Here is a 16950-nt window from a genome sequence, read left to right as displayed (position 1 = left end):
TCCTGCGCAGCCACTCGGTCCAGGTCCCCAGTCACCGTCTACAGCCTTCTCTCCTTGCCCCACCCTGAGGTATTTCTGGCTCGAAGAGGGGAAGACAGCCCTGAAACTTGAGAAGAAGTCATCCTCGGTGAGGGTGACGTGCCTGTACATGTGCATTAATAGAAGCCTCCCTCAGGCCCTGTCCCGTGTGGGCAGCTGCTCAGCCCCGTCCAGTGTCCCTCAGCCCCAAGGCCAGCCCACTCTGGCTCGGCCGAACACACTAAACTTAGCTTCCACCCCCCGCACCGTAATCGCTGCCACTACCCCAGCCCGGCTGCCACCTGCCTGAGGAGCCACTGCCACCAGACCCTGCCCAGAGCACATCCCCTCCGCGACCACCATGTCCCAGACCAGCACACTGAAGGTCCACGTGACCCTCTTCTGCATCCTGGTGGGCATCGTGCTGGCCACGGTGGCCGTGGTGACCGACCACTGGGCCGTGCTGAGCCCCCAGGTGGAGCGCCACAGTGCCACGTGCGAGGCGGCCCACTTCGGCCTCTGGCGGATTTGCACCAAGAGTATCATCATGAGTGACAGCAAGGACAAGAGCTGCGGACCCATCACCCTGCCTGGGGGTAACGTACCCACTCTCTGGCCCCTGTCCCTGCTTCCTGCCTTCTCAGCCCCCCTGGAAAAGTGGCTCAGAACAGGCCTCTGTGCCCAGGGGAGAGGGTCGGGATTGCATGAGGTCGTACTGGTGGCCACGACCGGTGTAAAACGAGGGCATTTATCTCTCCCTGTCTCTGTGTTCCAAGGTGTGGGGCTTTCCCCCCAGAGCACTGGGCTGGACATGTGGGACCAGAGGCTCAGGAAAGACACCGTGGACCTGCAAGACCAGGGGCTTCTGGCCCCCAAATCGGTCACTCTTCTGGGTGCGCCCAGCCCCAGTCTCTCCCTACAAGGACAGGCAGGTAGCCCCATGTCCACAGGCTGAAGGGGCCTGTGGGGTGGGCATATTCCTTCCCCAGACTCCAGGGTGTAGACAGGATCAGCTGCAGAACTCGGAGGGCCTCGTGCAAAATGGAAATGCAGGACTCCTTGCCATGGTTTCAAAATTTCAGGATGGTAACAGCAGAGTAGGAAACCAGGCGCAGCTCCCTCCTGGGCCGGGGCCATGAGTGACTGCCCAGGCTGAGCACCTGCCTGTGAAGTCCCGCCTGACTGACCAGGAGCCACCTGCCTCCTGGGACAACCATCGGTCCTTCGGTACATCCTCCCTTAGCTCAGACCCCCTCGGAGATGAGAAGCATTTCCTTCCACCAGGACTGAAGTGCATTCCCCAATTTCCTACCGTGTGACCCACCACACACTGAAGGTGAGCTCCTTGTGAAGAATACCTGGCGTTAGGATGAGGAGTCTCCTCTGCAAACATGCAGCCCTCCACGCTTAGAGCAAATACTGCGTGGGCTCAGGGGCCAGTCCCTCTTGGAGAATCAGGAGCCAGGGCTCTAGTCATACGTTGCCCATGACCGCCCTAAGTGACAGTGCTTCCTCCTATGGTGCTTGGGCTCAGTAACATAAAGTCCCTCCCAGCGCTTACAAATGTCACTCCAAGTGGGCCAGGAGGAGTGCAGCATCCCACTTGGTTTTCAGGATTATTCCCTGTTTTCAGACCGGGTGTTCATTGAAGCCTCCCCTTCAAGGAAGGCAATGCCAAGTGCTCCAAAATCTTGCAGCATGTGTGTGGGACAAAGGAGCCCAAACCCTGTCCCTCCCTCGTCCCTCCCTGCACTTCCTTCTTCTCTTGCCGGCTCCTGCCTTGCTCATTCCCACCGGGTACTCAGCAGACTCGTAAATACCCAGCTATCTTGGAAACACGGAGTCTCAGGGCCGAGGGCTTTAAATGGCATGCACATGTGCTCGAAGGGTGTCATGTAGCCTGATGCCCATGCCCCTCAGCCACTGCTGAGCACACCCGTAAACAGATTCACCATCCAGCCAACTCCCCTGGGCAGGGCAAGGCAGGGCGAGGCACAGTCTCCAGGAACGCCCTGTTATGGTCCTGTGCACCTGTCCTTGGAGGCATCTGCCTTTTAAAGTCTGGTGAGTTTACAGAGCAGATGAGCAAGGAGGTGAGCTGAGTCTATACAAGGAAAAGACAGACTGGTGGCAAGTGACTGAACCAGCTGCTGGGGACCAGCAGGCATGACTTGGCCTTGACCTGGGCCAGAGTCTACCTCAGAGTGGATCATAGTTGTGAGCACAGCCTTACCCCAAACAAGCTTCTGACATGGGTTCCTACCTTCTTTCCTCTCCTTTCTCTGCACATGAACATCCTTTGCTTTCCCATCTGTGCTCTCTAGGATCACTTTTTTTCTGGAGGGATGAATAGAGTTCATACATGTTCTCTTATTTATTATTAATAGTAAAAATAACTGCAAACACAAATGGAGTACTATCTGCCAAACTTAAAAAAGATTTTATTTACTTACTTTTAGAGAGAGGAGAAGGGAGGGAGAAAGAGAGGTAGAGAAATAGCGATTGGTTGCCTCTCATATGCACCCCAGCCAGGGACCAAATCCACAGCTCAGGCCTGTGCCCTGACCAGGAATCAAACCACGACCTTTCACTTTGCAGGACAACGGCCAACCAGCTGAGCCACATGGGTCAGGGTTGCCAAACCTTGTTTTAAATGCTTAACGTATATTAACTTTGGATGATATTAGAAAAAAAAAAAATGACAGCCTAAGAACCTCCAAAAATCCTCTTCTTCATAAAAACAGTATGAACATCGGCAAAAATCAGAATAAACTTTTTCAGAACTCTGGAAATCAGACAGGCTCACAGCAACCCAGCAAGTGCTCATTCAGGAGAAATGGGTGAATCTCAGTAAGAACAGTGAGGTTTGTGGTGCTTAAATTGGCTCTATTCTTGCTTCCCGCCAGCTCTGTCCTAGCCTTGAAACCCCACAGCCCGTCCTCACCATGAACCCCCGCAACCTGGTAGCCCCCAGAGGGGACGGAAGGGGCTGGATCTCTCTCACGGCCACATTCCCGGAGAACTGTCACTGGTGGGCCTGCTCGTGGTTCCCTGGATGTCCCCAGTTGCAAGGCTGTCTTTATTTGATCGGACTCTGAGCTCATCCAGTGGAAACAGTAGTCTTCCCAGGGGACATTTGTCAAAAACAATTAGAAACAGTTGCCTAATACGGCAACTGCCGGAAGCAGCAGATAACAGGGCACACTAGAGGCTAACCAAAAAGCTGGAGCATGCGCTGTCCACTGGTAGCTCTAAAAAGTTCCAACACATTCCTCGGGACTTAGAAAACCATGTGTGTGCGCGGTGCTACATGCAGGCCCAGGGAAGACCTGAGACAGCCCTGAGCCTCCCCTCTGGCTCACCCCGAGGCTGCGTGCAAGCAGAGAGTGAAGGCTAAGGCAGAGGCGCACACTGCTTAGCTGAGCGTTTCACACAGAGCCCCTCGGTAAAAGCCGGGAGGTGTATCAGTTCCAAGAATTTTAGGAAATTAACATGAACTGAGCCACCAGATGAACTGAGCAGAGATTTCAGTGGCCACACATAACAAAGAATACAGACGTTACACAATTAATTCAGAAAGTCTTTAAACAAACAATAATAACAAACAGCAACAGGAACAGACTCTGGGTAAGGGTGGGAATATGATTTCTATTATATTGTTTAAACTTCCCAGTTTTAAATTTAAATTTCTAATTTTTAGAAATTATAAAACATGCAAAGAACTAAAAATACATGGCCCATATCTAAGGTAAGGGGACGCAATCAGTAACAGATCCTTAAGGAAGCCCAGTCATTGGACTTACTAGACCAAGACTTTAAATCACCTATTTTAGATACATTCAAAGAACTAAAAGAGATCATGTCTAAAGATAAGAATAATGTCTCATGAAATAAAGAATATCAATAATATGACAGAAATTATTTTAAAAGGACCTAAGAGAAATTCTGAAGTTGAGAAGTACAATAACTGGAATGAAAAAAACTCACAAAGGGGTTCAGTAGCGGGCCTGAGCAAGCAGAACAGATCCATAAATTTAAAAACAGGTCCACTGAGTTTAGCTAGTCTGAGAAAGAGGCAGGGAGAAAAATGAAGAAAAAGGAACAGAGTCTGAGATACCTGTGGGACCGAATGAAATGTACCAATATGTGCATAATGGTACTCCCAGGGAGGAGGAAGAGGGAGAGAGGGAGAGAGAGAGAGAGAGAAAGGAGCAGGAAGGTATATGAAAAATAATGGCCAAAATTTTTCCAAATTTGATGGAAAACATTAATCTAGAAACCCATGAAGCTTAATGAACTCCAAGTAGGATAAATCAAGACCTAGATACATCATCTCAAAAGATAGAGAAGTCAAAAAAGGAAGGCAGACTCTTGTGAGAGCAAGAAGGGACTCATCACATACAAGAAATTCTTAGTAAGAAAAATAGCTAATTTTTCCCAAACATCATGGAGGCCAAAAGGCAGTGGGAATATATATATACACTCACCTAATACTCACAAAATTTTCTGAGGTCCATGCTATTATTATCATCCCATCTCACAGATAAAGAAATTGAGTAATTTGACCAAGTTCACACAATTACCATGGCAGAGTATTCAGGATTTGTACCCCTAAAATTCACCTTTTTAGTGGCTACATTATACTACAACAACCCAGTGAGGAAGCTTGTGTTCCACAGGTGGTTCTCACTCTACCTGTGGGGAAACTGAGGCTCAGCGAGGCTTTCCCAAGGCCAGCCTACTAACAAGTCAAGGTTCAACACCCAAGTCTCAAATCCAGCGCCTCCTCGCTCTCCAGCCACTCCCTTACGCTTCACGGCACACACATACACAGCTCCCGAAAGCTGCTGGCCCAAGAAAACACATAAGAGGGCCAGCCTCTGACATGACAGGGACCAGGAGCCGGTGCAACAGAGGAGACTTTTCAGCGTCCCATTCAGCCATAGAATGATGGAGGCTCTGGGGACACAAATTGCCTAATTTGGTTTTCCACGGACCCAGAGAGTTTTAGAAGGAATGTCATGCACAAGACCAACCTCGGAGGTCAACACTAGTGCCTCCAGAAAGCGAGGAGGACTTCCCCGGTTGTCAGGAGAAGCTGTCTGTCCGAAAGCCCAAGTGAATCCCCGGAGGGGTACCCCCGCCCTTGGGCTGGGTGGAATGTTGTCTCCTTCAGGCTCTGCCCCTTTGGGGCAAAGAGCAGCCTGCCCCAGGGCTCCATTCCCTAGTGGTCCATCTTGTCTTCCAGTACTCGGTGTGGGGCCTGGGGCCATATGAAAAGTCATGATGCTACTCACCCCAAGAATTCCAGTGGCCCCCTTCCCCATCCACATAAGCCCATGCTGGAGACCCAGGCTGGAACTAGACTTCTCTCGCATAGGACAGCAGTGCTCTGAGCTCTGGGGTAGGCTCTTGGGGATTTCTCCAACCCATTTTATAAAAGTCTTCAATCAGAAGGGTAGAGGGAGACGGAGCACAGAGAAACCGCTGTTGGAGGCATGAAGAACTTTTACAAAAGGAGGGAAGGCTTATTAACCCTGGCATTGATCATGTAAGAAGTGGGTGAAATGTTTCTTCCAACCGCTAAAGTACTAGTTCTCTTGGTTTTGTGCAAATCAACAAGATTTTTTTTTGTTATATTGAAGTCTGTAGCAGCCAGCACTGAGTCCACCAACACATCCTCAGTGATAACCCAGAAACTCCCCCTAATTGTACAAGTTGTTCCAACGATCAAGGACAGATCTGTATGAATGCAAGTTGGGCTTGGCGTTAAATGTGCCCTCTGTTCTAGTTCTTTGAAATTGGCACAGTTAGACGTGGGTCTGTATAGACAGCCATTCCATTCACCTCCAATATTAGGTTAGCCAAAATACTCCAACCCCAGTCAAGCCCAATAGCTGAGTTCACCATATTTTTAAAGAATGTTTTAGACCACTGAGTCTTCTGACTCATGGTAGATATTTCTGAAACACAGAAAAATAGACACACAAATGCTAAAAATCACCACGCGCCATTCGCAGAGACAAAGGGGGCTGGAGGAACCTCAGAGTTCCTAATCCAGGTCCCAGATCATCCCCCTGGCATTTGGTTTCTCTGATGACTTAGTCCAAGCCCTTGCGTTTTCTGCCCGGTAAAGGGCCTGGGGCTCATCGAGGCAAAGCTGGAAACCCGGAGCTTTGTGGAAGTGTCACAGAGGCCTGGCTGGGGCTGTGGGGGACACCAGAGCAGCCAAGGCAAGAAGCCTCAGGATCTGCACTGGGTCTGCACAGAACCGTCACTGCCCCGCTCCAAATCCCTGTGACCACGTGGCCCACACAAGGCTCATTCAGATGTCCTTCCTTTTCAAGTCCCCTTGATGCACCCAAAGGGGCAGGGACAGGTCTGCCCAGCCCTACAGGACCCTTGGCAATTCTTGAGTGGCAAGTCCTAAACGAGCATCTTGTTGGTGCTGGGAGTGTCCAGGCTGAGCTCTGGGTCTGACATGCCCCCACCCCTGCTGGGCCCATCAGGGACCACGGAGGAGCCTGGGGTCTCCAACAGGCAGCCATGGGGCCCTAAGCGGTGTCCTTCCCAGGTTCAGGGCAAAGAGCACTGGCCTTTCTCATGTGCTAAGCCCAAGAGAGCGTACAGGGTTGGCCTGTCTGTCCTCAAGGCCTAAGTTCAGCCACGTTAGAGAGAAGCTAAGACTTCCAGATGTCCTCTGTGGGAACCCTGCCCACTGGGTGCCCCCATCCCGCAACCCCATGTGTGAGAGCATCGAACAGGGGAGGGGAAGTCCAATTGGCCGTTGAGGGGAAACTCCCCACCACCACCAGAATCCACAAGCTTGCCTCCCAGACATGAAGCTTCCCCCTGTGATCTGAGCTAAGAAAGTTTTTGTGCCAACACCCAGTGGCAGCAGCGGTTTGTCCAGAACGGAGCTGGAGCTGTCCATCTGGTGGGGCTGACAACACAAACCTGGGCAAGCAGGGCCTCGGCCACTCAGGGCCACCAAGTAGCTGGGCCTCGGCCAGGCTCTCGGACCTCCATCTCACGCCCCCCGCTCCGGAGGCCTTTGACTCGAGGCAGAGAGGCAGCTGACCATGAAATACACTTGAATTCAGTCAGTTCTTTTCCAAGGGTTTTCAATGATAACCAAAATTGGTCCTTAAAGAATGAAATAGAAATGTTCCTTTGTCCAGAGGGAGGTACGTGTTGACTTACGACACAGCACAAGCCATTGTGAAGCAGTGATTAAAGAGGATCTATAGCTAATCATCTAACAAATATAAGTGGGTGATGCTTTAAAATAGCACCGGAAGCACTGAGAGAGAAAGGAGCAGCTTCAATTCTGACATCACCGCTGGTAGTCACACACCCCAGGTAACTCGGTTCAAAAGGAAAGTGATTTAAATATAGAAGCTCAAAGAGAAGGAGGTTCGCCTCTCGGAACATGTACTGCTGCTGAGCCAGGCTTGGTCTCCAGGGGTCATTCCCTTCCTCCACCATGACGTGGGAGAGGAGGGGCGAGGGGGAGGACCCAGCCCGGCATCAGTGGCAATGAGATGATTTAGGCCAAAGAGAAGGAAGCCTGCATCCCGAGGAGGGCAGAGCCTCACGTGCGGCTCCGAGAGAAAGGCAGCATCAATCACCTGGCAAAAATGTAAATACAGCCTGAAGATAAAGAAATGAAGGCACAAGCCAGATGCCCTCTAAACAGAGAGGTTTTCTATTGAAGATCGCGGATCCACAGGAAAAAGATATCAACAAAGGACCTCACACACATAAAAAGCAACCTAATTTAATTTTCTTAAAGAAACAAAATAATATCAAATAACCCATCCATCTGCTTCCTACGTCAGGAGTAAAGAATATCAAACTGTATTCAAGATGCAATAAGACTGTCCTTTGAGTTTGTAGTATGTCTAGTTATAAGAGAGATGAAAGGAAAAAATAGAAGAGAAACCATGCCTGAAATCATATGTAAAAGCGGCATGAATTTCTTTGTCCAGAGACCTCCCTCTACCGCCCACCAAAGCCAGATTTTGGGTTCTGCTGTCCACGAATCCTCTATGGCTTTTCCGACTCTTCTCAGGTGGATCAGGCTCACTGGGGTAGGTCCTAGCTGGGCTGCCCCAACCGCCCACGTGTCAAGGGTCTGATGAAAGGATGGGCTGGTCACATTTGGCCCTTGCGTGGATTCTCTAGCCTTCACCCAGTCTATCCAGGAGGCCCACTCAGAAAAGCACTTTGTGGGGCATTTTAAGCGGCCTGGAGCAGGGCTTCCTGCTTCTCCACCATCAGAATCTCCTGGAAAGGTTTTGAAAAACACTGTTTGCTTCCCAAGTCATCTCCAGTGAGTCAGGTTTGGCCTGGCTGCTGCTAAGAAACACAGCTCAAAGCCCTGACTGGTGTAGCTCAGTGGATTGCGCACCAGCCTGCAAACCAAGAGGTTGCCGGTTCGATTCCCAGTCAGGGCACATGCCTGGGTTGCAGGCCAGGCCCCCAGTTGGGGGTGTGCAAGAGGCAACCACACATTGATGTTTCTCTCCCGCTCTTTCTCCCTTCCTTTCCCTCCCTTCCTTCCCCTGAAAATAAATATATAAAAATCTTTAAAAAAAGAAAAAGAAACACAGCTCTAGATTTTGGTGCGATCCAGGGTTTCTGTCAGCAATGCCAACACTCTGGGGCTGTCTTGTGCATTGTGGGATGTTTAACAGCATCCTGGCCTTTACCCACTAGATGCCCACAGCAGCCCTGCCCAGTCGTGATACCAAAAATTTCTCCAGACATTGCTCAATGACCCCTGCGGGACAGAATCAGACCCAACTGAGAACCACTGTGTAGCCCTTTGTTGACCAAGTCTCCTGTACCCCCTGATATATGACTTGAACCCTGGGCCTCAGGTACCCCATCTCCCTAATGGGCTCAGTACCCACAGCGCTGCCTGCACCTTTGACTCAGTCTGCGTTGGCTCCCTGAAGCTCTCCCAGGCTCTTATGCAACCCCCTTGACCTAGTGAAATTTGGGGCTAATGGTCAGAGAAAGATGCTGGTCTCAGCCCAGAGTGAGGGTCTGGGGACAAGATTACCAGCCATCCGGTAGGTCCCTTCACACCCCCCCCTCCCCAGCAGCATCACACCCATCCTCTGGTGGCCGAGCCTCTGCCTCGGCTGCAGGCCCAGTTCTCTCAACTCATAGGCTGTCTCCCTCCTTTGCAGAGAAGAACTGTTCCTACTTCAGGCATTTTAACCCGGGCGAGAGCTCAGAAATCTTCGAATTCACCACTCAGAAAGGTAAGACCATGGCGGAAAGCAGGGAGAGTGGGCAGAAGTGGCTGCCGTCACACGCTGCGGAGCCAGAAAATCGTCTGGCACAAAAGCCCTGACTTCCCCGTGCTTGACGGAAACGGCCCTGTCACCCCTGCGCTCCGAGGCAGACGCGCTGCATCTCCACGCTTCCCGAGCCCGCGTCCATCAGGGCAGGCGAGAGGCTGGAGAAGAGCCGGTTCCGGGCAGGCCCCTGACTTGCAGAAGGAATGCACCTGCCCGCGGAGCCCGAGGAACGCTGTTGTGACAGGAGCTAGGAAAACGGAACAAGTGCTCCCAGGCCCTGCGATGGTTTTCAGGGCTGGAGGGTCGGAGTCTGTGGGGACTGTCTGGTTCCCTCCCTCACAATCCATCACTCCCCAGGAACAGCAGAGCAGGGGCCGTGGGGAAACGCATCGGGTCCCGGGGGCCTCCAGGGAACTACGGAGCCTGCACGCACCCCACTGTCGCGAGTACAGGCCACGCCTGCACACAGTGTGGGTGTGCACACACACGCACTCTGATAGCCCCTTATATGCTAGTGCAACATGAACACACACGCTCTGGCAAGTCTGACACCGGTGGCACGCGCACGCGTGCACACACAGTCACAGCCACCGTGCTCTGCCACAGGCCACACGTCCACTGGCTGCTTGTGAGCCCCTTGCTGACCGAGGGCCTGCCCCTCTCTGCCCTGTCACTCAAAGGCAGTTTTCTGCTGCAGAAGGGTCTCCAGCCGCAAGCCTGCTGCCCCCTCCTGAGGCCTCTGCCCCGGAGGGGGAGGAGGAAGTGGACTTGCAGTTTAGTGCCACCTGGGAGTTGGAATCAGGTTATTACCTGTGCGCGACTCTGAGTGAGCGATCGCCTCGCTCCGACCCTGTCTTCCCACACACGCAATGGGAATCGTGGTGCGTGGCCCGGTCACTCACCTGGCCTGGCTGCGCACCGGAGGCCCCGGGGCGAGGCTGCTGAGGCTCCTCTGGGCCCGTGTCTGTTGCAGAGTACAGCATCTCGGCCGCCGCCATCGCCATCTTCAGCCTCGGCTTCGCCATCATAGGAACCATCTGCGTGCTCCTGTCCTTCAGGAAGAAGCGGGATTACCTGCTGAGGCCGGCATCCATGTTCTATGCCTTCGCAGGTAGCATGAGGCTCCTGCCCAGGTGCCCGGGTGAGGGGGACGATGTCCTGGGGTGAGGGGTGGTGCCACCCATTCTCACTCGGACCCTGTGATATGAGTCTAGAGAGACTCCCAGCCTCCCGCAGCAGCACACCTGGGCAGGGTCTCATCAACGCTGGGTGGGGCTGGAAGGAGGGCAGGTGTTAGCAGTTTGTCCGTTTCTCACAAAGACGTCATCAGCGAGCTGCTGAGCGCAATGCCAGTTACTAATACATTTTAAATTAACCCCCAAAATACCAACAAAGGATGGAAAGTAACGCAGTTAACCTGAGGCTGCGAGAACTGAGCGGTGGGCAGGCAGCAGGGTCACTTTTGCAGGTGTCCATTTAGACCCTCGGTCTCGAAACCGATTTCCCCCGGGGGCTGGGTCTCCACCGTGTCCCGGAGCAGACGCTGGGGGGACACAGGCCAGGGTGGCGCCCTGAGCGTGCAGTTCTGCCCTCAGGTCTCTGCATCTTCGTCTCGGTGGAGGTCATGCGACAGTCGGTGAAGCGCATGATTGACAGCGAGGAGACCGTCTGGATCGAGTACTATTACTCCTGGTCCTTCGCCTGCGCGTGCGCCGCCTTCGTGCTCCTCTTCCTGGGCGGCCTCGCCCTGCTCCTCTTCTCCCTGCCTCGAATGCCCCGGAACCCCTGGGAGTCCTGCATGGACGCCGAGCCCGAGCACTAGCCCTCCCGGGATCCCCAGCGACTCTCAGGGCTTTCCCTTCAGCAAGCCGAGCCCAGCCCAGAACATTCTAGAAAGGAGGCGGGAGCTTTCCATCTCCCCTCTACCCACCTGCCCCACAACAGGTGCCGCTGTTTCCCCTCCCTGAGCTCCTCTCTGGGCTGTGACAGGCCCCTCTGCGAATCCAGCAGTGGACATGATCCCGACCTGCCCACAGTGGGAAGGAGGCAGGTCCGGCAGGGGCACAGGTGTTTGCAAAGGCCTGACCATCCGCTGGAGCTCCAAGTTGTCCCCGCGGCGCCAGCCGTCTTGGATAAGCTGGCTCCCGTCCTCCTCTTAGCCTTATAGAGACGCCCTGTGCACACTGCCAGCTCCGGGTGTGCTCCTTTGTCAACAGCCAGCCCCTCTGTCCTTGGGGACAAGATGCCCCCTTTTCAGTGAGCCGAACATCCCATCCTTGGCTTCTAGGAGGCCTGAGAAGCATTTGTAACTGGGTGTTTTCTGACCATGGTTTGAAATAAAATGTCTTGTAAAACTTGCTTTTCCCTCGTGCCGAGCAATAGCCATCGCCAGGATTCCTGATTACAGCTCAGGGGCCGCACAGACCCTGAGGCGGAAAGCAAACCGTGTCCTGGGAATGCTGAGGACTTGTGTGGGGACGAGGTGGGTCAGGGGGTCCTGCCGACCACCGAGACTCAGAGTCCTGAATTCCAGCTCGCATCTCTGGGCTCCGGGATTTTCTTTGAGAGAAACCAGAGACCATCTGACTAGGCAAGGGCGTTAAAAATAGGAGGGGCTATTTCCAGAGTGCTGGCCCGCCAGGCATCCAAGTGCTAACACAGCACGCAGGCGCACGCCCCCCCCGTGTCTGGTTTCCGAGGCTGGAGTTTTGTTGCAAAGCACATCAGGAAGCCGGGCTTAGCAGTCAGACACGCAGGGCCACCCGGCGCGCCGTCATTTACACCCTTTTACCTTCCAAAGCGCCACCGTGCTCACCCAGCCCTGAGAGATGGCAAGGGAGCCACAGTTGGCAGCGAGGACCCATGCGCTCCTTGCCTGGGACGCGCTCCGGAAGTCCTGCGTGGCGTTCGTCCTTCCAGGGCGGGGGTTGCCAACTATGGGCTGGGGGCCAAACCTGACCCTCCGCCTGTTGTAGGGTTCACAAGCTAAGGATGCTATTTTTTTTCTTTTCTTTAAATTTGAAGTGGTTTTACAATGGTTGACCTCATTCCTCAGTCCACAAACTCCATCTTGGAGATCAGTATTATTGGTTTATTGTTATTATTACTTTTAGCAGAATTAGACTAGTGCTAATTTTATATTTCTACATGGGTGCCTGTATTTTTATTTTTTTAAGGTTTTATTTAGTTATTTTTAGAGAGGGAGAAAGAAAGGGAGAGAAATATCTACGTGAGAGAGAAACAGCCATCTGTTGCCTTCCATATGCCCCAGTCAGAGGCCAAACTGCAACCCAGGCATGTGCCCTGACTGGGAATCGAACCGGTGAACCCTTGCTTTGCGGACGACACTCAACTCGCTGAGCCACATTGGTCAGAGTAGGCGCCTGTATTTTTAGCACCCCAAAACACTTCTGAATGGCTATCCGCCGAACAGAATACATTTGGCTTTACAGAGTTTTGACTTCTTTCGAGAGACAAAGGCGTGCCCAGAACTGCCCTGCAGACAAAAGGACTGGAGGGCAGCTGCCTCTGCCGCTGCTGTGGAGAAAAAGGCAATGCGACCACGCAACACAGCCCGATGCTGGGGGGAAAAACAAAACAAAACAAAAAAACAACACTCAAATCAACCAAACAGATAAGAGAAAACATCTTTTTCTCCCCGGCCCACCAGCTGATGCTTGCCAGGAGGGGCAGCTGGGCAGTCTTGCTCACGCGGGGTCTGGCTCAGGATTCCCAGCACCCGTGGGCCCCCCGCTGCAGAGGTCAGCGGGGCCGCGCTCTGAGGGCCGGGAGGGGGCAAAGTAAAACAGCAGTGCGGTTTGCCCTAAAGGGTGGAGTTAGCGTCGCAAAGCCACAGCTTCTAAGTCCTCACTGAGCGTGTGTGAATTGAACAACTATCGAAGCCTGAGGTTCTCTAACACTTTCACTTTTCTGCTTTCAAAAATTCATCAGATTCTATGTGGCTTGGCAGGTAGCAGAGCCAAGACTAGCAACACAGCCATCCAGATAAATAATATTAGAGTGGGATCTTTTATAAAACTGTGGTAATATATACATGGCATAACATTTCCCACCTTAGCCGTTTCTAAGCGTCCAGCTCAGTAATGTTGGGTACATTCCCATTATCGTGCACCCAATCTCCATAACGCTTTTCATCTTCCCAGAAACTCTGTACCCATTAAACAACTTCCCAATCCCTCCGCCCCCCATGCCTGGCAACCACCTTCCTACTTTCTGTCTCTAAGAAGCTGACGACTCTAGGTGCTCCATAGGAGTGGAATCGTAAGAGTATTTGTTCCTTTGTATCTGGCTTATTTCACTAAGCATAATGTCCTCAAGTTTCATCCATGTTATATCCTGTGTCAGACTGTCCTTCCTCTTTAAACCTGACTATTTCACTGAATGTATGTACCATATTTTGGTTACCCCTCCATCTGTCTACAGACACTTGGGTTGCTTCCACCTTGTTTTGGCTATTGTGAATAATGCTGCTATAAACACAGCTGTGCAAATATGTCGTCAGGGCCACACTTTCAATTCTTTTGGATAGACACTGCGTGATATTTTTAAAAATCAAAATTGTTCCCAAATGTCCCTGATGAACACCATGTCATAATTAAATAGAGACTGGCTCTGTATCACTGATTTTTCCTTCTGCAACACACTTACACCTACGGCTGGCTCTGCATAGCAGTGGAGAGCACCGTAGGGATTCCCAATGCACAGAAAAGAAGACTGAAGACCAGAGAAGCATTTGCAATGCTTAGGTTACCTGGCGCCTGAACAGGAACGCGGACTGAGGCTGCCAGTTTCCCAGTGTCTGACCAGGGCCCTTTGCCAGTCCTCATTTGCCTCTGCCCCAGGTCACTGGGGGAACCCAGAGACATGTCGCCCTCTCCTTGGCTAACATATAGGACGGCCTCCCCAAGTTTGGTTCTTATTCATCCTGCTTCGAGACTGAAGATATGAAGCATCTCCGTGTGCCTCTATTTTTCCTGGCTGCCCCATGCAGAGGGGTTTTAATCACATCCTATTACAATATTTTCCCCACGAGTGTGACCTGTCCCATTTCCATCAAATATTTTATTTACAAATTCATATCTAATTCATACCCTGCTCGCTTTCAGAAAAGATCTGAAGCAGAAACAAGGTATTCAGGAGCCTGTGAGGTAGAACATTCCTATTACACCCATGGCTGGTGTTGGGGCGGGGATCCCCATGACCTCTCACGCCTTCATTCCACTGACTCAACCAAGTGCGGCCTCGGGGCCATGATGAATGCTCACACAAGGCCATTACCAGGAGCAGTACTGTCTCCTCTTTGACTTTGCTCCTGAAAAGAAATTTTGGCCTTAATGTGAAAGACCCAACCTCTTGGAAATTCTTGCTCATTTGGGATTAGACTTGCCTCTCTTTTCATCCACAAAGCAGTCCTGGTAACCCCATGGAGAAAAGGAGGGTTGGGGGTTCGTCTCTAGCACAACCTGAGTGTGCTGGGCTCTGAGCTTGAGGAGTTCGCAAACCAATTTCCGAGTCTCCGATTTCACAGCTCACTCACTCCCTGCCCCCACCCTGCCAGGCTGGTAGAACTTGTGCTCCCTTTCAAACAGGGTCTGAGGGCGGCCAAGGGCATGTTTTAAAGCACTAATAATGAGTTTACTAAATCCAGGAACACAGTTTTTCCGGAAGCATCCAAGTGGCAAGGAGGTGACAACGTATAATCTGCCTAATGGGGAGGAAAATGAGGAAAGGGAATGCCACAGCCCAGGCTGGCCTGCCTCAGAGAGAGGAAGCCAGCAAACCCCTGACACATAGGAAAGTGAGCCAAACAGGGTGGCCAGCAGTTATTAAGAAGAGATGAGCCCTGGCTGGTGTGGTTCAGTGAATTGAGTACCAGCCTGTGAACCAAAGGGCCACCAGTTCAATTCCCAGTCAGGGCACATGCCTGGGTTGCAGGCAGGGTACCCAGTTGGGGGCATGCAAGAGGCAACCAATTGAAGTTTCTCTTCCTCCTCCCCGTCTCTCTGAAAATAAATAAATAAAATTTTTTAAAAGAAGAGACAAGGCTGACACCTGATTCCTGGTTAAAGGGAGCCTCTCCCCTCCTAACTACGTCCAAATAGTTAAATGATGTCCCATACCAGAAAGGGCAACCTGTGAGGTAGGTTAAGGACCCAGCTCCATCCTTGGCCTCCGTGTACATAAGAGACTTCAATTTATTCCAACTGGAACCAAAACCATCATGCGCTTAGTATGTTACAGGCATTGATCCAGTACCTAAAAGACCTCCAAGGAGTTCAAACTTGTGCTGGAACTTCCTTCGAAGGAGACCTTAAAACAAAGTTCCTTCAACCATTTCTCTGTGTATATTTCAACCTCTTGCCTGTGTTTCACGGGTTATGATATTTTGCGCTGTAGCAGTCTCTGTAAAATCCAGGCCTGCGCCTCTCTGCTAAGATAAAATGGTACAAGCAGATATACTTCTGTTTATCTTTCTGAACCACCAAGTTTGCTCATATTGTCCGGCCGAAACAAAATAAAGAAAATAAATCAGCATTGGATTTAGCTATCAGCTGGTGCCTGCCTTTTGTAAATTCCGTCTTCAAACGTCTGTGCGCTTCGGGATATCGCAGCTGCTCTAATGAATTGATTTTATAAGAAGTTGTCATAAATGTATATACTAAAGTTACAAAAGTGAAACATGTATTTATATACTACATATTTAGGCCTTACATTTTTAGGTTCTAACATAACACTCTGTTTTTGTTTTGTTTTTAAAGGGATTCTCTTGCTTAAGATGTTTGGAAACCATTAACAAGGTCCTTCTAGCTTCGTTCCATGAAACAGATCTTGCGGTCAAAACTGGTTAAGAGTTCAAGAAAGAAAGCGCTCTTTTGCATAACTTTATCTTGCTTACCTTACGGGTGGCCAAGGAAGGATTCTGAGGAAGGAAGGGGTAGGATAACGATACATGAATAGAGGTCCAGATGAGACCGGTCTGAAGGGCAGAGATGACAGGCAGAGACGGTCGCTAGATAGCGGCAGGTAGTAAGTCTCCCCTTTTTCAGACCTACAGCCTCGCCTTTCCTCTGTCAACTGATATGTGTCTTGAAATAATTCTCCACCTCTCCTGTCACCACTGAGGCACTCCTCCCGCCATGCAGCCTGTCTTCTCCCCTGCACGGCCACCGAAGCTGCGCTCCCGCGGGTGCCAGCTGCGTCCCACGACACCTTCCCGTGGCATGTTGTACTTCTGACCTCTGCGCCCTTCTGAAAATGCCCTGATGTTCCCCGCTCTGCTGTTCCTTTTCACAAGGCTCATACTTTCACCACCTGCCCCTTAAGCCTGCGTGGCTCCAGAGTTTTCCGTCTTCAGCCTTCGCGTCTCACACCGCTGTTTCTAAGAATTTCTTCTGTCCCTGCGTGTACGATCCTGGCTTCTGTCTGCAGCCCATCTCTTTTTGCAGGTATCAGTTCCGCTTCATTCTGTGGGGCTTTTGGGGGGACCTGCTCCCCAGATGTTCCAGAGCTCCCAACCCCAGACTCTCCTTACCCAAACCTACGCTCCTTTACTGTTCCCCCATGTTGATGGCGCGCACTCTGCACATTCACCCCAAGT

General features: G+C 51.6%; 1 protein-coding gene across 1 annotated transcript; it reads left to right on the top strand.

The window, feature by feature from the left end:
• Positions 1-200: 200 nt before the first annotated feature.
• Positions 201-11686, top strand: CACNG1 (calcium voltage-gated channel auxiliary subunit gamma 1). Its single transcript, XM_090291320.1, has 4 exons — positions 201-614; positions 9219-9293; positions 10306-10443; positions 10928-11686. Exons 1-4 carry the CDS (start codon positions 380-382, stop codon positions 11152-11154), a joined length of 675 nt encoding a protein of 224 aa, XP_090147446.1. The 5' UTR covers positions 201-379; the 3' UTR covers positions 11155-11686.
• Positions 11687-16950: the final 5264 nt, after the last annotated feature.

The sequence above is a fragment of the Furipterus horrens genome, unplaced genomic scaffold (assembly GCF_987537825.1).
Source record: "Furipterus horrens unplaced genomic scaffold, mFurHor1.1.pri manual_scaffold_11, whole genome shotgun sequence".
Lineage (NCBI taxonomy): Eukaryota > Metazoa > Chordata > Mammalia > Chiroptera > Furipteridae > Furipterus > Furipterus horrens.
This window is presented reverse-complemented; position numbering and strand designations above follow the sequence as displayed.